The 22,106-nt window shown below is 51.4% G+C and overlaps 1 protein-coding gene across 2 annotated transcripts in view; it reads right to left on the reverse strand.

Annotated features, from left to right (window-relative positions):
• The window catches only part of smg5 (SMG5 nonsense mediated mRNA decay factor), a 39,518-nt gene continuing 17,412 nt past the window's right edge, over positions 1–22,106 (reverse strand). For both annotated transcript variants that reach the window (XM_067975910.1, XM_067975911.1), the window contains 15 exons: positions 21,185–21,310; positions 18,515–18,583; positions 16,618–16,826; positions 14,388–14,525; positions 13,439–14,122; positions 12,211–12,380; positions 10,943–11,018; positions 9,206–9,381; positions 8,500–8,658; positions 6,417–6,476; positions 5,084–5,243; positions 4,267–4,357; positions 3,259–3,333; positions 1,540–1,678; positions 1–867 (listed from right to left, as the gene is read on the reverse strand). In XM_067975910.1, coding sequence (XP_067832011.1) covers positions 784–867; positions 1,540–1,678; positions 3,259–3,333; positions 4,267–4,357; positions 5,084–5,243; positions 6,417–6,476; positions 8,500–8,658; positions 9,206–9,381; positions 10,943–11,018; positions 12,211–12,380; positions 13,439–14,122; positions 14,388–14,525; positions 16,618–16,826; positions 18,515–18,583; positions 21,185–21,310 — 2,416 coding nt within the window. In that variant the 3' untranslated portion in view covers positions 1–783. The remainder of the gene's footprint in view (positions 868–1,539; positions 1,679–3,258; positions 3,334–4,266; positions 4,358–5,083; positions 5,244–6,416; positions 6,477–8,499; positions 8,659–9,205; positions 9,382–10,942; positions 11,019–12,210; positions 12,381–13,438; positions 14,123–14,387; positions 14,526–16,617; positions 16,827–18,514; positions 18,584–21,184; positions 21,311–22,106) is intronic.

Consider the following 22,106-nt stretch of genomic DNA (forward strand, 5'->3'; position numbering starts at 1 on the left):
CTAGCGTTGCAAAAGATTTAACAACCCCCACATTGGCAATGGAGACCACAAGAGGGATGGGGGGGATTCCTTTCAGCACGGGGGAACTCTCACCAGTCAAAGCCGACCTCAAGCTCTCTGTTAATGGACCCCCTCCCTCCCGGCGTCAATGCCCATATGCAGCACGGCCAGTCGCAATCGGATGTTATCACCACGTCCCATAATTTACACGAGTCAGAGCGAGGAATCGAAACACGCCCAAGTACACAAAAGGGGAAGAGAGAGAGAGAGCGTGCGAGAGCAAGAGAGAGAGAGAGAGAGAGAGAGAGAGAGAGATAGATCTCTCTGTGCACGGGAGCCCGCCGACCGGAACAGGAGTGGGCGAAGGGGCAACCAACAGGGAGGGGGAGCATTATGTGCCACTGCCCGTTCCTGATGGCGGGCACAGGACGTGGCAAGTGCAGGAGCTGAACAAAAAGCCCGTCGTCGCACACAAGGAAAGTTCACGTTTGAACTCCAAGTGACAAATGGGCTCTTCAGCTTGTCAAGTTAAAACGAGGGGTAAAGGATCTTGTTTCCCCGCCCCCATTCCCCCTTTCTGGGGGCGTGTGTTTTTTTTTAAATCCCCCCCCCCCCCTCTCGGGTGTGAAGTTTTATTCTGCCCGCTCTTCGAGACGCGTAGATTCCACTCCAGGTCAATGCAAAAGCCGCAGCTGGTCCAACGAGCTTTGATCAGACACCTTTGCTGTGTTCTTGGAGAGGTTGTTCCGAGGTCGTCGCCCTCTTCTGTCCCTGCCCCAGCCTTCAACCCATCTCCTTCCACTGCCGGTAGAAATCCAGGATGTTTTTCATGTCCACTCCAGTATTGTGAGCTGCCTGCAACGCAGCCTGGAAGGAGAGAGAGAGCGAGCGAGAGTTAGAGATAAAGAGAGAGAGAGAGGGGGAAAAAAATAAATAAAAAGTAGACATACAATAAATAGCCTCACTTATTCACTCGACCTCAAATTTACAATTCTCATCCTCGTGTTCAAATCCCTCCATGGCCTCGCCGCTCCCTATCTCTGTAACCTCCTCCAGCCCTCCGAGATCTCTGCGCTCCTCCAATTCTGGCCTCTCTCGCATCCCTGATTTCAATCGCTCCACCATTGGCGGCCGTGCCTTCAGCCGCCTGGGCCCGAAGCTCTGGAATTCCCTCCCTAAACCTCTCCGCCTCCCCCTCCTGCTTTAAGACGCTCCTTAAAACCTACCTCTTTGACCGAGCTTTTGGTCACCTGTCCTAACATCTCCTTATGTGGCTCAGTGTCAAATTTTGTTTGATAATCACTCCAGTGAAGCGCCTCGGGACATTTTACTAAGTTAAAGGTGCTGGATAAATGCAAAGTTGCTGTTTCCGCCATTCAATTAGATCATGGCTGATCTGTATCTTAACTCCATTTACCCGCCTTGGTTCCGTGACCCTTAATAACCCTTGCCTAATTCGATCTCAGTTTTGAAACTTTCAATTGACCTCTGCCTTAACAGTGAAATAAAGGGTCAGGATGTCGTTTGACAGCAAGTAACCTGCACGTGGCTGGAGAGAGATCCGGGATCATCCGGTGAGAATTCCGTCAGGATCGTGACCATCCCCGCCACTTCCTCCTCTCCGCTTCCCTGAGACACCGTCAGTTGCTTGCAGCTGTCCAGGATTTTGTACAAGTGCCTGCAACGAGAAGGCGCGTCCGAGAATGAAAACCCAACGAGCTGCGGTATCCGTGGGCCGAGTCGCCCCTCCGGTCCCCTCTCCCACCCACCTCTCAAACTCACCCATTATATCAGCTCAAAGCCCAGTGTTTAAATGCGCTGTGAGCAGCTAAGTTCGAGTCTCCCCCGGGGGTGGGATAGGGGGAAGCAGAAACATGAGGCGGGGGAGGGGGGGGGCGTTCAAAATGCAGGGCATTGCCAAGCTGGGACCGTTAGGATTCTGTGCCTCGGTGGGTACCTCTCCCCTCAAGTCAGAAGGTCGTGGGTTCGAGCCCCCGCTCCAGAGACTCGTGCACGTAATCCAAGCAGACACTCCCAGTGCCAGTACTGAGGCAGTGCTGCACTGTCGGAGGTGCCGTCTTTCTAACGAGACATTAAACCGAGGCCCCGTCTGCCCCTCTCAGGTGGATGTAACAGATTCCGTGGCCACTATTTCGAAGGAGAGCAGGGGGGAGCTCCCCCCGGTGTCCTAGGCCCGATATTTATCCTCAACCAACATCACTAAAAAAAAATTATCCGGTCATTTATCTCATTGCTGTTTGTGGGATCTTGCTGTGCGCAAATTGGCTGCCGCGTTTCCTACATTACAACAGTGACTACGCTTAAAAGAAAGTGCTTCATTGGCTGTAAAGAGCTTTGGGACGTCCTGAGGTGGTGAAGGGCGCGTTAGAAATGAGAGTTCTTTAATCACAGATGCAATTTATGATACAGGTGTTGAGCGCCAAATGGAAATGATGCCCCTTCCCCAAGTTACATTACTGCTAGGCGTTCTCCAAGGCGGCCTTCGAGACACACGACAACGCAAAATCATCGAGCAGAAATTGATTGCCAAGTTCCGCACCCATGAGGACGGCCTCAACCGGGATCTTGGGTTCATGTCACGCTACACGTAACCCCACCAGCGAACAAAAGTTATCTGTTTTTAATACAACTGGACATGCTCTCTCTCTCTCTGCCTTTCGGGTCTCTTTCTCTCTCTGTCTTTGTGATCTGACCCATTGTGTATTCAGTATGCTGGGATGTAATGTTTTCCATGGCTAACCTGTCTGAACACCAACGACACCTTTGATTGCTGTGATCGTCTCCCAGCCGAGGTGTGATGGGGGGGCAGTTGGAAAGATTATCTGTAATCACCAGGCATTGTTCTCTGACTATATACGGCATCTCCACATCGAATCTATAGGGGTCACTCAGTGGCTCTCCCACATTTAAAGCGGTAATGCTCCACAACGGCTTCACATTTAAAGGTGTGCAACCTTTAATTGTGGAGCAATGCTAGTGTTTAAGGGGAAAAAACGCTTGGTTTGATTCTGAAGACCTGGTTTGGGGCGGGGGAGAAAACAGGAACGTCATCTCGGACAGTTGTCGGCATGCGCCAAACGCGGGCCGGACCCCTTACCGCGAGGGAGGTGAAAGTTAGGTGAATCCACCCCCCCAACACACCTCCAGAAAGTGGTACTGGCGGGGGCTGTGGGGAGTTTACTCGCTCGAGAGACTTGATTTCGATGCTGGCCATAGCCAGACGTGCAACTTTCTTACCATGCGTCTAGATCCTGCCTCTTCAGCCTGTGCCTCTCCACTGTCCTGCCAGTGTCCCGCTGGCAACGGATGTACCTGTGGCAAAAACGTATAGTCTGTGAAATATGCTGACCAAACAGTATTTCCCTTATCTACCTACATCTGCCCACACTTCCTGTCTACGAAATCTTACATCCTCCTCACATTTGTGACAACTTCTTGCCGTTATAAATTCGCACGTCCACATTTAGAATGGAAAATTCCTATGTAAACAGGTCACATTGTAATTACAACCTCCGGCCAGTGGGGGCGCGGTAGCGCCTCGGTATCGTGTCTCCCGGCCCTTCCGCCTGCACTGCAGAGAAATTCCTCGGCCCCGACCAACTCTACTCCCCAAACTATCCTACCTTTTGCTATTTAAATATAAAAATCTATGAATTAAAGAGAAACAGGGACAGAACATAGGACTTTAAAATGAGGACTGAATTATGTCTGGTCCAATCACACCACTTCTCCTGAAAACTATACTTGGCTTTGACTCAGAGTACAACACCACGAGAGGTCGGCTAGTATAACTCAAAACGCTCAGCTCCCCCTGTGGCTTACAGTACAATGCTTCTATATATAAACCCCCCGAACAGATCCCAGTCTGTAACTCACTCCCGGGTATCTGTTATTCTGTATATAAACCCCCCGAACCCCCTCGATTAGATTCCAGCCTGTAACTCACTCCTGGGTATCCGTTACTCTATATATAAACCCCCGAACCCCATGATTAGATTCCAGGCTCATACTACTATGTAGAACGGCCAACTCTCCAGTCAATGACCCGGGATTCTCCGCAGCTTTTCCAGTCACAAGTTCCCATCCCGTGGCTAGGTCCGATGACCCGCCCGCATCCAAGGGTGCGGGGAAAATCGAGTCCCGTAGTCAGCCACCTCCGGTCGCATAAACCCAGCCCAGCTCCTGACGATCCTGCCGACCCGCCCACCGTCACACTTCTGTTGCGCCACTGAGTTCGGCTCTTACCGATTTCCCTTCTTGAACTCGGATTCCAGGAATCGGATGGCGTCCCGCGCTCCCGAGTTCTCCTTCTTCAGAAAATCCAACCCGTCGATTACTGCAAGGTCAACAAGATCACAGGCAGTTACAGAGCAGTCCCACCCACTGGGTCAAAGGCCTACTTATCTCGGAATTTGGTGCTCATCAAGGCGAGGGAATTAAAGGCAACCTGTGTCAGCATCAAAAGGGCAGGTACAGCACGGGTTAGATACAGAGTAAAGCTCCCTCTACACTGTCCCATCAAACACTCCCAGGGCAGGTACAGCATGGGTTAGATACAGAGTAAAGCTCACTCTACACTGTCCCATCAAACACTCCCAGGGCAGGTTCAGCATGGGTTCGATACAGAGTAAAGCTCACTCTACACTGTCCCATCAGACGCTCCCAGCACACTGTACCCGCCAGTACATCACTCTCCATCTAAATTGGTCATTTATCTCATTGCTGTTTGTGGGATCTTGCAGTGCACAAATGGGCTGCTGCATTTCCCACATTACAACAGTGACTACACTTCAAAAAGTACTTCATTTGCTGTAAAGCACTTTGGGACGTCCTGAGGTTGTGAAAGGCGCTGTAGAAAGAGTAGTTTCTTTCTGGTCGATAGCTCGCAGTACTCTCTCTCACGACACCAGCCATGTTTGGAAGCCCACACCTGACACCGGTACCGCTGGGTGTTTCCTTGCACACTTCAAACAGGACGTACACTTCACACCGTCGGTGGTACGAGCTGCAGAGAATCAGGCAAGAAGCCAGCGGCCGGGAGCAAGGCCCGGGGGACACCTACCCGTCCGTGGGATGATGATGATAAATCGGCCGCTGTTTGCTAGCTGTCGGACGACGGCCAGCTGCTGGCACAGGGCCTGGGTGTTGGGTATCAGGTACGGAGACATGGTCGACTGACTCTTGGGCTGCTGCAGGCTTCCTTCCAACTGAGACACTTCCAGCTGTGAGGGAGAGAACAGACAAGGAATTGTTTGAGAGATGCCCTTTACAGCAACCTTCTCTCCCCCCCCCGGCTTCCTACACTTTGTTGGAGCTTGCTGCGCACAAATTGGCTGCCACGTTCCCTACACTTCAAAAGTGCTTCATTGGCTGTAAAGCGCTTTGGGACATCCTGAGGTTGTGAAAGGTGCTATAGAAATGCAATCCTTCCTTCTTTCTCTCCCCTATTCATCTCCACCCCCAAACATGGCAACAGTTGACGAGAGTTTTGGGTTCATCGAGTGAGGAGTGGGAATCCCAGACCCAGAAACTGTAGGAAGCAAAAGCTCCTTGATAGAGGATCCCACTCCCCTCAAACCTCCAAACGTTCTCGTCTTTATTTTAATCAATTCTTCTCGTGTCCGTGTGCCTCTAAACTTTCCTCTCTCGCCCCTCCGACCTGAATCATCTCACCGTGTTAAAATAAAAGTATTCTTCACACCATTCTGTACACTCTCTTCTCCCCAGGGCCTGAAAATTATGGAACCTCTCCCTTTCTCGGTGGGTCGCTCTCTCTCTCTCGCCTCGGAGTCAGAAGGTCATGGGTTCGAGCCCCACTCCAGACACTTGAGCCCGTAATCGAGGCCGACACTCCCAGTGCAGTACCGAGGGACAGCTGCACTGTCGGAGATGCCGTCTGTCAGATGAGACGTTAAACCGAGGCCTCGTCTGCCCCTCTCAGGTGGGCGTAAAAGATCCCACGACTTCTGTTGGAAGGTCAAGGGAGTTCTCCCCGGTGTCCTGGGCCAATATTTTAACCCTCATGTCTTAGAAAACAGACTATCTGGTCATTATCTCAGTGCTGTTTGTGGGATCTTGCTGTGCGCAAATTGGCTGCTGCGATTCCTACATTACAACAGTGACTACACTTCAAAAAGTACTTAATTGGCTGTAAAGCGCTTTGGGATGTCCTGAGGCCGTGAAAGGCGCTAGATAAATGCAGGTTCTTTAATGTAATTTAGATGGCTGGTGGGGGCCCTCCACTGGCAGTAACACAGTACTGAAGGACGAAACTGGGCCCGTCCAGGGGCAATGCTTTGAGAACTCGACTGCGTCGGTCACACCCTGAACAACTGAACAAACGATGTCACCGTGAGGCGGCCCATCCCACTCAGACGGCGGTGCAGACGTCTCACCTGTAGCCGGAGTTGGGCCATGTCCCGCATCAGCCGATTGCGACGGGCCTCTTCCTCAGCCTAGGAGGTAAACCCACACAACACTAATCACTCCCTCCGTCAGCAAAGGCCCGTAGCCGAGAGGCACAACAGTACATTCTCACCCCCCCCCCCCACCAACCCAGTTACTTAGACACAACAGGTTTAGATTCTGCCAATTTATACAGAGGCTGGTGATTATACGGGACAGACAATGAAGCAGAGTGTGCGGACACATTGAAGAAGGTTACTTACGTACGAACATACCAATTAAGAGCAGGAGTAGGCCATTCGGCCCCTCGAGCCTGCTCCACCATTTGATAATATCATGGCTGATCTGATTGTGACCTCAACCCTACTTTCCCGTATACCTGCTATAACCTTTGACTCCCTTGTTAATCAGGAATCTATCTAACTCAGCCTTAAAAATATTCAATGACCCTGCCTCCACTGCTCTGTGGGGAAGGAAGTTCCACAGACTCACGACCTTCAGAGAAAAAAATTCTCCTCATCTCCGTCTTAAAAGGGAGACCCCTTATTTTTAAACTGTGTCCCCTAGTTCTAGTCTCTCCCACAAGGGGAAACATCCTCTCAGCATCAACCCCTTCAAGTCCCCTCAGGATCTTATGTTTCAATAAGATCACCTCTCATTCTTCTAAACTCCAGTGTACACAGGCCCAACTTGTCCAACCTTTCCTCATAGGATAACCCCCTCATCCCAGGAATCAGTCGAGTGAACCTTCTCTGAACCGCCTCCAAAGCAATTATGTCCTTTCTTAAATAAGGAGACCAAAACTGCACACAGTATTCTAGATGTGGTCTCACCAATGCCCTGTACAACTGGAGCAAAACATCTCTACTTTTACATTCCATTCCCCTTGCAATAAATGACAACATTCCATTTGCCTTCCTGATCACTTGCTGTACCTGCATACTAACTTTTTGTGATTCATGTACTAGGCCCCCCAGATCCCTCTGTACCTCAGAGTTCTGCAATCTCTCTCCATTTAAATAATATACTGCTTTTCTATTCCTCCTGCCAAAGTGGACAAGTTCACATTTTCCCACATTATACTCCATCTGCCAAAAACTTTTGCCCACTCACTTAACCTATCAATATCCCTTTGCAGATTCCTTATGTTCTCTTCACAACTTACTTTCCTACCTACCTTTGTCTCATCAGCAAATTTAGCAACCAGACATTCGGTCCCTTCATCCAAGTCATTGATATAGATTGTAAATAGTTGAGGCCCAAGCACTGATCCCTGTGGCACTCCACTCGTTACATCTTGCCAACCTGAAAATGACCCATTTATGCCTACTCTCTGTTTCCTGTTAGCTAATCAATCCTTTATCCGTGCTAATATGTTACCCCCTACACCATGAGCTCTTATTTTGTGTAGTAGCCTTTGATGTAGCATCTTGTCAAAAGCCTTCTGGAAATCCAAGTAGACCACATCCACAGGATCCCCTTTATCCACATTTATTAGAGTTCTTTGAGGAAGTAAGAAGCAATCAAACATGATTTCCCTTTCACAGGGTGATAGAAGTTTGGCCACCAAGAGGGATTGAGACAGAGACAGAGAGACAGAGACAGAGACAGAGACAGAGACAGAGACAGAGACAGAGACAGAGAGACAGAGACAGAGAGACAGAGACAGAGAGACAGAGACAGAGACAGAGACAGAGACAGAGACAGAGACAGAGAGACAGAGACAGAGACAGAGAGACAGAGACAGAGACAGAGAGAGGGATTGAGACAGAGAGAGAAAACAAGCAGACAGAGAAAGGGATTGAGACAGAGAGAGAGAAAACAAGCAGAGGGGGATTGAGACAGAGTCAGAGAGAGAGAAAACAAGCAGAGAGGGATTAAGACAGGGAGACAGAGAGAGAGAAAACAAGCAGACAGAGAGAGAGAGAGAGAGACACACACACACACACACAGAGAAAACAAGCAGACAGAGAGAGAGAGAGAGAGAGAGAGAACAAGCAGACAGACAGAGACAGAGAGAGCGAGCAAGAGAGCGCGAGGCCCCCCTGGAGAGGGTGGATCAAACACTCTCACCATTCGGAACTGGGCCTGTGCCTGCTCCATCTGTGTCTCCTCCTCCGACTGGCTGATGCTGATGAAGATTCCGAGCTCCGGGTTGTACTGTAAAACGTTCTTCTGGAGACGGGTCAGGAAGTGGCCAAAACTCCGTATGCAGCAAACGCGAACTACAGACTGCGGGGGAGGGAAAGAGAAAGAGGGAAAGCCCGTTAGAGAGGTCCTTGGGCAAGACCAGGCATCCCTACCCCATCACTTCACTGCTAGATCTACTCCTTCATGAACAGGCTTCAAAATCCTGGGCCAGCCGTGGCTCAGTGGGTAGTGCCCTCTCGCCTCCGAGTCAGAAGGTCGTGGGTTCGAGCCCCCCTCCAGAGACTTGAGCACAAAATCTAGGCTGACGCTCCCAGGGCCAGTTCTGAGGGAGTGCTGCACAGTCGGAGGTGCCGTCTTTCGGATGAGACGTTAAACTGAGGCCCCGAATGCCCCTCTCCCCTTTGAAAGGGGCTGTAGAATTTGATTCCCAGCCCTTTCAGGCAGCACATTCCAGATCGTAACTCGCTGAATGACAGCTTTGCCTTTTGCACTCGAACCAAACACTTAACATGTGCCCCAAACGATTGACTAATCTTTTGGATGCTGCAGGGTAGATTCGACGATAGATTCCTGCAAAGCTATAGGCTCGCTGCGTCCTCCTCTCCCTCTCCCCCCACCGTTCCCTCACCTCCTCCAGCATGCTTGCTGCCAGGCTGGTCTGCACCGCGTCGAGCTTCCGGTGAGCGATCCGGAAAACGGGGAGGTTGCGGAGTGCTGTGTCTTCGGGGAGCAGCACTGCCTGGACCAGATCCGGCTTCTCGCACCAGCTCAGCAGGTGGTTGACTCCATCGCGGACGGACACGCCTGGCAGGGGGGGGGGGGGGGTGGGGGGAGGGAAGTGGGGAAAGAACAGAAAGAGAGCCCGTTACACGTTGTATTACGGTGCGGAAACACGTCCTCCCGGACGGTCCAGGCCGAGCAATGCTGCCGACCGGCCCCCACCTTCAGCAGCGTCACCCTCAAGCCTCGGCCCGAGAAACCCTGCCGCCATGGCGCACTTCAGACCCCCTGCGTAACGGAGCACGTAACGGCACTGCATTGCTGTCTCTCACATCGCAGTGGGCCAGTTCGGTTACAACAGGCACTGACCAACTCTATAAACTTCTGACGCCAACCACGTAGAATTTACAGCACAGAAACAGGCCATTCGGCCCAACTGGTCTGTGCTGGTGTTTATGCTCCACACGAGCCTCCTCCCTCCCTACTTCATCTAACCCTATCAGCATATCCTATTCCTTTCTCCCTCATGCGTTTATCCAGCTTCCCCTTAAATGCATCTATGTTATTCACCTCAACTACTCCATGTGGTAGTGAGTTCCACATTCTCACCACTCTCTGGGTAAAGAAGTTTCTCCTGAATCCCCGATTGGATTTATTGGTGACTTATATTTATGGCCCCTGGTTTCAGGCTCCAAGTAGATTTTCTCCACGTCTACCCATCAAAACACCTTAATAATTTTCAAGACCTCGATTAGGAGAAAGGAGACCCAACCTGTTCAGTCTTTCAAACCGAAAAACGATTTACAAACACCACGGGACAGGAGTCGGGACACACTGCAAAGCTCCGCTGGTTCTCCCTCGAACTCCTCGGTTCCTCGCTGGTGTCCTCCCTGCTCCTGGAGAGCGTGGCACTCGAGGTAGTAGCCGGGACACCAAAGAACTGCTCCAGCTTGAACCACAAGGAGTACGCGATCAGGTCCGCACTCCCAGTGCGGTATCCAGGGAGCACTGTACTGGGGTACGGCAGTGCAGTGGTTATGTTAGTGGCCTTTTAACCAGAGAGCTAGACTAATGAATCAGAGAACACGGCTTCAAATCCCACCACGTTCCAGAATTTAAGTTCGGTTTAGAAAACCAGGAAGTAAAAAGTTGTTCTCGATAAAAGTGACAATGAAGCTGTCGGATTGTCGTAAAAAAACCCAACTGGTTCGCCAATGTCCTTTTAGGGAAGGAAACCTGCCGTCCTTACCCGGTCTGAGCCTGCACTGCAGCAACTCGCCAAGGCTTCTTCGACAGCACCTCCCAAACCCGCGCCCTCTACCAACTAGAAGGACAAGGGCAGCAGGCACATGGGAACAACACCACCTGCGCGTTCCCCTCCGAGTCACACACCATCCCGACTTGGAAATATATTGGCCGTTCCTTCATCGTCGCTGGGTCAAAATCCTGGAACTCCCTACCTAACAGCACTGTGGGAGAACCGTCACCACACGGACTGCAGCGGTTCAAGGCGGCGGCCGCTCACCACCACCTTCTCAGGGCAACCGGGGATGGGCAATAAATGCCGGCCTGGCCAGCAGAATGAACTTTTAAACAAACTGTCTTTCGATCAGAGGTTAAACCGAAATCGCCAGTCCAGGCTTACCTGGTTCCCTCATCTTGCTTGCTTCGGGCAATATGTTCAACAGCACAGACAGACGGTTCCACAGACTCTGGGAGCTCTGCAAGAGACACAGGTGGTCAGACCCCCCCGGCTCGCCACGTCGAAACCCAAGCCCACGCAAAGCAAGGGAGGGGGGCGCGAAGAAAACACCCTCGCCAGCCTGGCGCCTCCGGGAAGGTCGAGATCAGTGGAACGGTACAGACGCGGGACTAAATCGGACAGCTCTTTCAGAGAGGCCGGCACGGGGCACGATGGGCCTCCTGCGGCGCTGTAAGGTTCTACAACCAGCAAGCGGTTACAAAGCGGCCGCCCAGGAACGAACGCCAGCCTTGCCCGAGGGGGGGGGGGGGGGATTACAGTGCCCAGCCCCTATAACGGGCACGTTGGTGTCAAGGCCATACGCCCGGTGTAACCAAACAAATTTTAAAAGGAGTCCTTTACGGGCCTGGGGCTGGACAAGCCAGCAAGAAGGGCCCGCAGGGGTTATCGAGACCTCGGAGTGGGGGGGGGTGACTGAAGGCAGCGCAGGCCGCATATTACAAACCACCTCCCACGGATAACAGTGCGAATAGCTAATTAAAGCTGTCCGAATTCTCCATCAGTTGTTTGCATTGCTACAGCGCCTGTAAACGTCCCAAGGCACTTCACAGGAGCGTTAATCAGACGTCAATCTGATACCGAGCGACATAAGGAGAGGTTAGGACAGAGGACCGAAAGCTTGGTTAAAGAGGGAGGCTTTCAGGAGCCGCTTAAAAAGGAGAGGGGCAGAGAGGTTTAGGGAGGGAATGCCAGAGCTCAGGGCCGGGGCAGCTGAAGGCACGGCCGACAATGGTGGGGCGATGGGAGTGGGGGATGGACAAGAGGCCAGAATTGGAGGAGTTAACGGCAACGGGAGGCAGTGGAAGGCCTTCGAGCAGCTGATGCGCTTAACACAAGATCAGGCCAAACTCTAGCAGAGTGTCTGGTCTCCGTTTACGGCGAGAGGAGACGTCGATCAGATGCAGCCGTAACAAAAAAAAAAGGCTTTTTAAAAAGTCAGCGGGTGCCAAATGGAATGAAGCAGCCGGTGCGCTCAATATGGCGCCTCCGTAATCTACGCCTGCCGCGACGGCAAACGGTCAGCACCATTTGCCCAACAGTGTTAAGTGGTGGGGATTGTGTTAAAAACAAAGAGAGAGTCAGAGGGAGCAGAGAGGGTGGAGGAGAGACGAGAGGGTGAAACTGCCCTGGGCCGCGAGGTCCCCACACACCTGAGCGCACATGACGATGATGTCCGTGTTGGTCCGCAGCCAGTCCAGGAAGATCTTGACCGTGGTCAGCAGGCCCTCGTTGGACAGGATCTCCAGCTTCTCCAGCGGGCTCTTCTCCTTCCGGGACGACTTGCTGCTGTCGTCGCTGGCCTCCGAGTCCGAGCCCGTATCTGCGGAGCGCACAACGGGTTAGTTACAGGGTCGCCCAGAGTGGGGTCGAGGGGGGGGGGGGGGGGGGGGGGGAGGAAAAAGAGAGAGGAGGTGCCCCAACCCTCGATAGGCCGGCTACCATTGGCCTCCCCTTTGGTCCAGCGACCCCAGCTGGAAAATGTTTGCACGTGCAACTCAAGTGAGGACCAGGGTGAGCTGTGATGCCCCACACAGTTGAACAGCACCCACTATCCAGACTCAAAGCGTGAACAATGGTGGGTTGGGGAAGAGATAATAGAAGATGGCCATTATGGAACCCATACCCATCTTTGGGAGTCTGAGAGCTTACGTCTGGTGCTCTCTCATGGCGATAAGGAAAATAATTTTAAAAAGGGGGCAGGGGAGACAGGGGGTCACCACACTAAGCTAGTTTTGCCATTGACTGGTAGGGTTCGGGGAGCAGGTCCCGTTGGAACGACAATGGCCACTTTTGGTCTCATGCTTCCAGAATTCCAACCCGATCCACTTCCCCTTACGTTGTCTCCAGCCATCCCTTCAATTGCTCCCATTGCCCTGGCCCTCAAACCGGGGACCCCCTTCCTCTCCCTTCCCCTCTAGAAAAGAGGCTGAGGAGTGACCTGATAGAAGTCTTTAAAATTCTGATAGGGTAGAGGGAGAGAAGATGTTTCCACTTGCGGGAGAGACCAGAACCAGGGGCCACAAATATAAGAGAGTCACTAATAAATCCAATAAGGAATTCAGGAGAAACTTCTTTACCCAGAGAGTGGTGAGAATGTGGAACTCACTCCCACACAGAGTGGGTGAGGCAAATAGCATAGATACATTTAGATAAACACACAAGGGAGAAAGGAACAGAAGGATATGCTGATAGGGTGAGATGAAGAGGAGTGGGAGGAGGCTCGTGTGGAGCATAAACACCGGCATGGACCAGTTGGGCCGAATGGCCTTTCTCTGTGCTGTAAATTCGATGTGCTTGGTGTCAGCAGCTTATAGAGTTGCCCATTGCAGCCAAACTGGCCCACTGTAACGAGTGAGAGATGGCAATGCCGTGCCTTACCATGCTCCGTTCCACCGGGGGTCTGGAGGAGGCCGTTGGCGCAGGGTTTCTCGGGCGGCAGCAGCGCGGGGGCACCCTCCTCGGGCCGAGGCTTGAGGATGACGTTGCTGAAGGTGGGGGCCAGCCGGAAGCAGCGCTTGGCCTGGAACATCTGCGAGGACATGGCCTGGAGGTTGCTGGCGATGATGGCGTCGGTGGCGGTTGCCGGCCCGTTGGGCGGAGGGTCCGGGGGGTCCGGGCGGGGAGCGGGCGGGGCTGTGGCTGCGGTGCCCTTGGGCTCCCCGCCCTTGCCGGGCCCCCTGGACGTCTCGCCCCTCCTGCCCCCGCCCGGGTCCCCCGACTCCTCCTCGATATCCTCCAAGTCGGAGCGAGACTCCTGGCTGTTCATGTCAGAGTCGGACTCCAGGTCAAAAGCCGCCTCGGCCTCCTCCTCCTCGTCGCTCCTGTCCGAGCCGCTCTCCGAGCGCTCGCTGTCCTTGGCCGAGTCCTCGCTGGGGTCCGAGTCGAAGCCCTCGCTCAGGTCGCTCTCGTCGGGCTTCTGGCGGTGCCTGCGGCGACGGAGGTGGGACAGCCGAGAGTACTTCTTGCTCTTGGGCTTGCCGGCGGGCAGGGGCGTCCCGTTCGGGACCTTCTCGGCCGCCTCCGGCTCGGGGCCTTTCGAGACGTCCTTCACCTCCCCGTCCTCTGAAGGAGGGAACAAGAACAACAAAAATAAAACGGTTAATTCGTCGTCCGGCGGTCCCGAGTCGGGTCGGTCTCCAGCTCGCGCCGTTTGCTGATCTCAGCCAGACATGGGTCGGCAGAACGAAACAAAGACGGGGCCTCGGTTTAACGTCTTATCCGAAAGTCGGATAAATGAAGCTCGGACAGCGTTTGGAAGGACCCGAAGCCACGTTGGAAGGTGCCGCGTGCCAGATTAACCGGCCCCAGGAGGGTGGGTCTGCTTTACCTTGCTGCTCGGTCTGTAGGGAAGGGACGGCGTTCTCCACCTCCTCGAGCTCGGCCTGTAGCCGAATGTTCACGTGGTTCACCAGGTGGGAGAAGAGGGCGAGGGTGAAGGCGATGGCAGCACTGTACTGCTTTAAGCCTGCAACACACACGGGCAACAGTCAGCAAACACACTACATCCTCCGCTGTTACGGTCTGGAACGCGCTGCCTGCCAGGGCGGTGGAAGCAGATTCAATCGTAACTTTCAAAAGGGGAAGTCGATAAATACTTGAAAAGGAAACACCCACAACCTCGAGCAGGGCGGCTGGGGGCAAGTGTCCTACCAGCGGAGCCAAGCTGGCACCTGACCTGATACAGTCAGTCAGTCATCTGCCAACTTTCTGCAAGGGGCTAATAGTCAGCACATACACTGTTTGGCAAGAAATGTTTGCACCAAGTTAGGAGGGACAGTAAGTAGTAACTATCGGGTACAATTCTAAAGGGGGTGCAGGAACAGAGACACCTGGGGGTATTTGTGCACAAATCTTTGAAGGTGGCAGGGCAGGTGGTTATAAAAAGCATACGGGATCCTGGGCTTCATAAGTAGAGGCACAGAGTACAAAAGCAAGGAAGTCACGATGAACCTTTATAAAACACTGGTTCAGCCCCAACTGGAGCATTGTGTCCAGTTCTGGGCACCGCACTTTAGGAAGGATGTGAAGGCCTTAGAGAGGGTGCAGAAAAGATTTACTAGAGTTTACCAGGGATGTGGGACTTCAGTTACGTGGAGAGACTGGAGAAGCTGGGGTTGTTCTCCTCAGAACACAGAGAAGGTTAAGAAGAGATTTGATAGAAATGTTTAAAATCATGAAGGGTTTAGATAAAGTAAATAAATAAAGAGAAACTGTTCCCATTGGCAGAAGGGTCGAGAACCAGAGGACACAGGTTTAAGGTGATTGGCAAAAGAACCAAAGGCGGCACGAGGAAAAACTTTTTTTTTAAAAAACGCAGCGAGTGGTTATGATCTGGAATGCGCTGCCTGAAAGGGCGGTGGAAGCAGATTCAATCGTGGCTTTCAAAAAGGAATTGGATAAATACTTGAAGGGAAAAAATTTGCAGGCTACGGGGAAAGATGGAACTAACTGGATTGCTCTTACAAAGAGCCGGCACGGGCTCGATGGGCCAAATGGCCTCCTTCTGTGCTGTAACCATTCTATGACGCTTGTGCAGATGGGAGAAGGAAGGTGCAAAGGGACGCAAGGCTGATTAAGTGAGTGGGCAAAACTGTGGCAGATGGAGTTTAATGCGGGCAAGTGTGAGGTCATCCACTTTAGGCCCAAGAGAGATAAATCGGAGTAATTTCTAAAATGGTGAGAAACTAGGAACTGTAGAGGAGCAGAGAGATTGAGAGTCCAAGCACACAAATCATTTTAAGCTGGCGGACGGGTACAAATGCAATCAAGGCGGCTAATGGAATGTTGGCCTTTATCTCGAGGGGGCTGGAATATGAAGGGGAGGGAGTTATGTTCCAGTTATACAGAGCCTTGGTCAGGCCCCATCAGTTCTGGGCACCGCACCTCAGGAAGGATATATTGGCCTTGGAGGGGGTGCAGCGCAGATTCACCAGAAAACCGGGGCTAAAAAGGGTTAAATTATGAGGCAAGGTTGGAGTATCGGAGATCGAGAGGTGATCGGATTGAGGTGTTTAAAACGTTGAAAGGATTCGATAGTTTCTCTCCATCTACCCGATCTCCTCTGGTGGAGGAATCAAAAAACAAGGGGGCTTGGCATTAAAATTAAAGCTAAGCCGTTCAGGGGTGATGTCAGGAAACACTTCTTCACACAAAAAGTGAGTGTGAAACCTGGAACTCTGCCCTCCCCAAAAGCCTGTTGAGGCCGGGGGGAGCCAATTGAAAAATTCAAGACTGGGATTGATAGATTTTTGTTGGGGTAAGGGTATCAAGGGTTACAGAACCAAGGCGGGAAAATGAAGCCGAGGTGCAGATCAGCCAAGATCTAATTGAACGACGGAGCAGGCTCGAGGGGCTGAATGGCCTGCTCCTGTTCCTATATTCCTGTTTCTAAATAAAGCACCAAGACAGTCACCATCTTCTTACTATTAAAAAAAGGTACCCTCCTCTTCAGTTAGCTTCCCCTTTCACTGATGGACAAAGGATCTCCCTGTTCCCAAGATACAATCATCTGTCAGTGTGAATCCACCCCCCCTATTCCACCGCCAAAAACACCGTACCTGTCTTTTTGAGACTGTGCACGTTCATCAGGCAGATGACGATCATTCGGAAGATGAGCAGGTCGGGTAAAAAGCTGTAGCCCCGGTCGTACTCCTCCTCCTCCTCGCTCGACGCACTGTGATTGAGGTTCGAGGGCAGGTAGAAGAGGCAGAGGTTGAAATCCTCCAGGACTGTCTGGCAAATGGACGTCACCTCCACATCTACGGTGCTGGGGTGGGGTTGGGGAGGGGGGGGGGGGGGGGTGGGGGGGGAGAAGGAGGAGCGGGGGGCAGGGAGAGAGATTCAGACACCCGAGAAGCTGTTCAGAGCAAACCTTAACAGTGAAGCAAGATAACTTAAGAGAATCAAGGAAGCAACGCAGAACTGTAGCCCATCGCTGCAACATCTAACCCGTTGGCCCCTTCGAGGGAATACCCTAATTCTTACCAGCCTCACATCCAAGTGCATCCCGCCCATCAGTCTCTCCCACCCAACTGGGGTGTACTGCCTGGGATATGGAAGGTTAAGGGGCGATTTGGTTGTGGTTTTTAGGATTTTGAAAGGGTTGATGGAGAGAAACTTTTTTCCCCCCTCCACTGGTGGGGGAGTCTAGGACAAGGGGACACAACCTTAAAAAATCAGAGCCAGGCCATTCCGGAGAGAAGTTATGGAACACTTCTTCAGGCAAAAAGCAGTAGACGCTCGCTCAATTAATCATTATAAATCGGAGAGCGATAGATTTTTGCTGTCCAAGGGTATTAAGGGATATGGAGCCAAGGCGGGTGGATGGAGTTAGGTCACAGATCAGCCATGATCTCATTGAATGTTGGAACAGGCTCGAGGGGCTGAACGGCCTCCTCCTGTTCCTATATTAAATTTACTTTTCGCTAACCAGCTGATGCCCTTTGGTCTTACTAACCTTAAGTGATAATCTGCTTTCATTTTATCTATCCCGGTTGGCACCTTCTACACCTCGATGAGCCCCTCCCTCCTTATAGCACAGAAACAGGCCATTCGGCCCAACTGGTCCGTGCCAGTGTTTATGCTCCACATGAGCCTCCTCTCACCCTATCAGCATATCCTTCTATTCCTTTCTCCCTCATGTATTTATCTAGTTTCCCCTTAAATCCATCTCTGTTATGCACCTCATCCACTCCATGTGGTAGTGAGTTCCACATTCTCACCATTCTCTGGGTAAAGAAGTTTCTCCTGAATTCCCGATTGGATTTATTGGTGACTCTCTTATATTTATGGCCTCTAGTTTTGGTCTCCCCCATAAGTGGAAATATCTTCTCTATCTCTTCCAAACCCCTTCATAATTTTAAAGACCTCTATTGGGTCTCCCCTCAGCCTTCTCATTTCTAGAGAAAAGAGCCCCAGCCTGTTCAGTCTTTCCTGATAGGTATAACCTCTCAGTTCTGGTACCATCCCAGTAATTTTTTTTTGCGCCTTCTCCAGTGCCTCTACATCCTTTTTATAATATGGAGACCAGAACTGTGCACAGTACTCCCAAATGCGGTCTAACCAAGGTTCTATACAAGTTTAACATAACCTCTCTGCTTTTCAATCCTAAAGGCTGAAGCTTCTCTAGTCTCTCTCTCCCCCGGTAGCTCATCCTTTGTACCCTTGCTATCATCCCGGTCCCGATCGCACGCTCTAGGACGTAGAGCAGCGTTTGCAGCGCGCGCTGGCGATGAAACCGTAGGTCCCCACAACCGATCGTTAATTTAAAAAAAGACGGAAAAAAAAAAAATCAGTCTGCGTCTGAGCCCGCCTGCCAATTTAGCGCCCCGAATTACCAGTGAGTTTCCCCGCTAACGGGAGCCGGGAACTTAAGACGGCGCGCGACTTTAAAAACGGTCGCTGGTGCTGTAAACGCAGAGCGGGTTGTGGGAAGGGGTTGAGGGGGACTTTTACCTGTTCTTGGGCTGAAGGAGGCTCTGCAGGTACATGAAACTCACCAACAAACGCTTGATATCTCTGGACCTGACAACAAGCACAGGAGTCAAAAGTTAGAGCGGCAACTGGAGTTAAGATGGTCACATTGTAACACAGAGGTTTTAAAGAAAGATTTCCATTTCTATCGCACCTTTCACGACCTCAGGACATCCCAAAGTGCTTTACAGCCAATGAAATACTTTTTTTTTGAAGTGTAGTCACTGTTGTAAGGTACAAAAAACTGCACACAGCAAGCTCCCACAAAAAACGTGATAATGACCAGATCATCTGTTTTTTTTAAGCGATGCTGATTGAGGGATAAATATTGGCCCAGGACACCAGGGGGGAACTCTCCTGTTGTTCTTCAAATAGCGGCCATGGGAGCTTTTACCTGAGAGGGCAGATGGGGCCACGGTTTAACGTCTCATCCGAAAGACGACACCTCCGACAGTGCAGCACTCCCTCAGTACTGTCAGTGGGAGCGTCAGCCCGGAGTTTGTGCTCAAGTCTCTGGAGTGGGGCTTGAACCCACGACCTTCTGACTCACTGGCAAGTGCGCTGCCCACTGAGCCACGGCTGACACCAGTAAAGCACTACACTGACCTCAGCGGCCCTGGGTACGGGAAGGAGGGGAGAAAAAGAAAATCAGCCAGGGCTCCTGCTCCTGATTACTATCCCGTAAATTTATTGGAAAGTGCTCCTCTGGTAAGGGCACGATCAGTCTCAGACGCGGCAGTTTAATACTCTGCTGATATCCATCATCGTGACAGTAGCCAAACTGATGCCATGATCAGCACCATTGTCAGATCCACCGAGTAGATGAATCCAAATTATATACCACAAGTTCGGACGGCAGTGATAAATCAACTTGTTGGCATTATTAACATCGATAGAAGTACAAGCAGATTATACGTCTATAGACTCACTAGTAGGATATCCACCGGGGTCCGCAAAGCGCTAACCAATCCAGACGAGTTCTCAGCATGGAATAGCAAAGAATTACTGAAAGTGAGCCTATTTATACAACTAGATGGACGACGTCAGATGACTTGCTTTAAACCCATCAATTCTGAGATTATTGTCACATGATCTTTGACACCACTGGATGGCAACGTCGCAGCAAATAAACAACATTCCAGTGAGAATGGAGTGTATGTAGAAGATATGGCAACTTTGCACGGTTATAAACATCACACCTTAACAGAATGGTGGAAATGTGGGCATGTTGGCTGTAAACTAGCTACAATTCTTACACAAACCCTTTGATGCTGCTTAAATTGTATTAATTTAATACAATTAAACAACTCCTGCTTACTTAGCATTCCCCTGCAGAATCCTAACAACCTAATCTAAACCATGTGTTAGCCTCCATCGCACAGAATACACTCATAATAAAAAGATATTGATACTGACTCCAGTATTGTTACGGTATTTTTCCTATTGTGCACTACCCTACAAGCTTCAGAAGCGGGGCAGTAAACTGGAGGGGATTTTTGCGTAAATTTCATAAAACTTTCTTGGTGCAACGCAATAGTTGCTGCCTCTTTCTTTTAGCACTGTGGCCGTCAACGCAAACCCAGCTGACGGGGCCTGCAGAATATCCCAGAAATTCCACGCAGAGCAAAGCCACAACAACGTCTCAAAATCGAGGAAAATACAAAATCAGATTCCACCACGGACCTCACTCGGCTCCTGTCGTCTCTCTGCTCCCAGATCACAAAGTGCACAGAGGAAGCATCATCCCACTCCCCCACACCACCTCTGCCTGGTCAAATGGAATGGGGGGGGGGGGGGGGGGGGGGTGGATGTAGAGATACTTACGCCGAGAGGTTTTGATGAGGTAAATCAGGAAAGATCTATTTTCCACAGTCCGTGAGTCGGTAACTAGTGGGTGTTCAATTTAAGATCACCACCCAAAGAACGAAGGGAGGGGTCAGGGAAGAATTTAACAAAAGGCTTTCAAGACACAGAATGCCCGACCAAGAACAGCGGTGGAAGCAGAATCGCTTTTAAAAGGGAAGTGGATTAACATTAGAAAAATTCACAAGTGTATGGGGGATAACGCAAGAAAGCAAGAAAAAGAGACAAACTTGCATTATATAGCACGACTTCAGGGCGCCCCAAAGCACTTCACAGCCAATTAGATACTGTTTTTGAAGTTCAGTCACTGTTGTAATGTGGGGAAACACGGCAGCCAAATTTGCGCACAGCAAGATCCCACAAACAGCACTGTGATAATCACCAGATCGTCTGTTTTAGTGATGTTGGTCGAGGGATAAATATTGGCCCAGGACACCGGGGAGATCTCCCCCTGCTCCTCTGCCAATAGTGGCCGTGAGATCTCTCACGTCCACCTGAGAGGGTAGACAGGGCCTCGGTTTAACGTTCCATCCAAAAGACGGCACCTCCGACAGTGCAGCACCTCCCTCAGTGCTGCACTGGGAGTATCGGCCCAGATTATGTCCCCGGAGCGGGGGCTCGAACCCACGACCTTCTGACTCAGAGGCGAGAGCGCTACCCACTGCGCCATGGCTGAACGGTGGGATGAAGCGGATGGCTCTTGCGAAGAGCGGGCACAGGCACGATAAAGTGAACGAGCCCCTTCTGCGCACAGGAACAAACTGATTCCACCCAGCTTCTCCCCCCTACCTTTGCTTGTTCACAGACAGTTTCTTAGTGTCCGTTCTGCGGATCTGGTGGTATGCCTTGGCAGCTTTATCAAAGAGGCGTTTCAGGTTCCCATACGCCCCTTCAAAAGGCATTTCAGAGTGGATGCTGGCAGTTGGGGTGAGGGATGGAAGAAGAAACAAGAAGTCACGTAACGTTATAACAGGATCAGCAAACATCACAGACGGGCTCCTTTAAACCCGACAACCTTGCACGCACGTGCAGCGTAATCGCGACGCTGTTAATCATCTCCGACGTCCCGTACTTAGTCAAAATCAGTGACTACTCGGCTAGACGGCCCCCCCGCAGCCCAGACAGCTGAATGCTGTTCTATCTTCCTTTCCCCCCCGGCTCTAATAAAAACAGGGTACGCTTCCCGAGGCACCCTACACTTTTCCCATGCCAGCAGCCATCTTACACGCGCGAGCCCAGGCGGCGGGTGTGAGTCGGCTATTCAACCAGAGAGGGCATCACAGCCGACCCCTCCTTGAAGAGGGAGAATACTTCAGCCTGATCTGCCAAGTCAGGTATGAGAAGCAAACTCATCGAAACTCCTTCGTCACAGCATCCAACTATTAAGAGTATAAATGGGCCTCGAGGTTTCTTCACCCAACCAGCAGATCTCCCAGGGCATTGCTCAATGGGAGTCACAGAACAGACAATGGGGGTGTTATCAACAAAGTGTGACGGCTACATCAGTGCACACTATATGCAAGGCATTCAATATATTGCTACCGTTACCTCCCGTGGCATTGCTCGGTGAGTCACCAGATACGCTAAAACGTGACAGCGAAATTGTGACAGGAAGTAAATGCGATGCTTACAGGATACGAGCGCTATAGGCAAGATTTTAAATATATATTATAGATAGGGCCCTGCGTTATGAACTTTGGCCTTTCACCCT

This window comes from Heptranchias perlo, chromosome 44 (assembly GCF_035084215.1).
Source record: "Heptranchias perlo isolate sHepPer1 chromosome 44, sHepPer1.hap1, whole genome shotgun sequence".
Lineage (NCBI taxonomy): Eukaryota > Metazoa > Chordata > Chondrichthyes > Hexanchiformes > Hexanchidae > Heptranchias > Heptranchias perlo.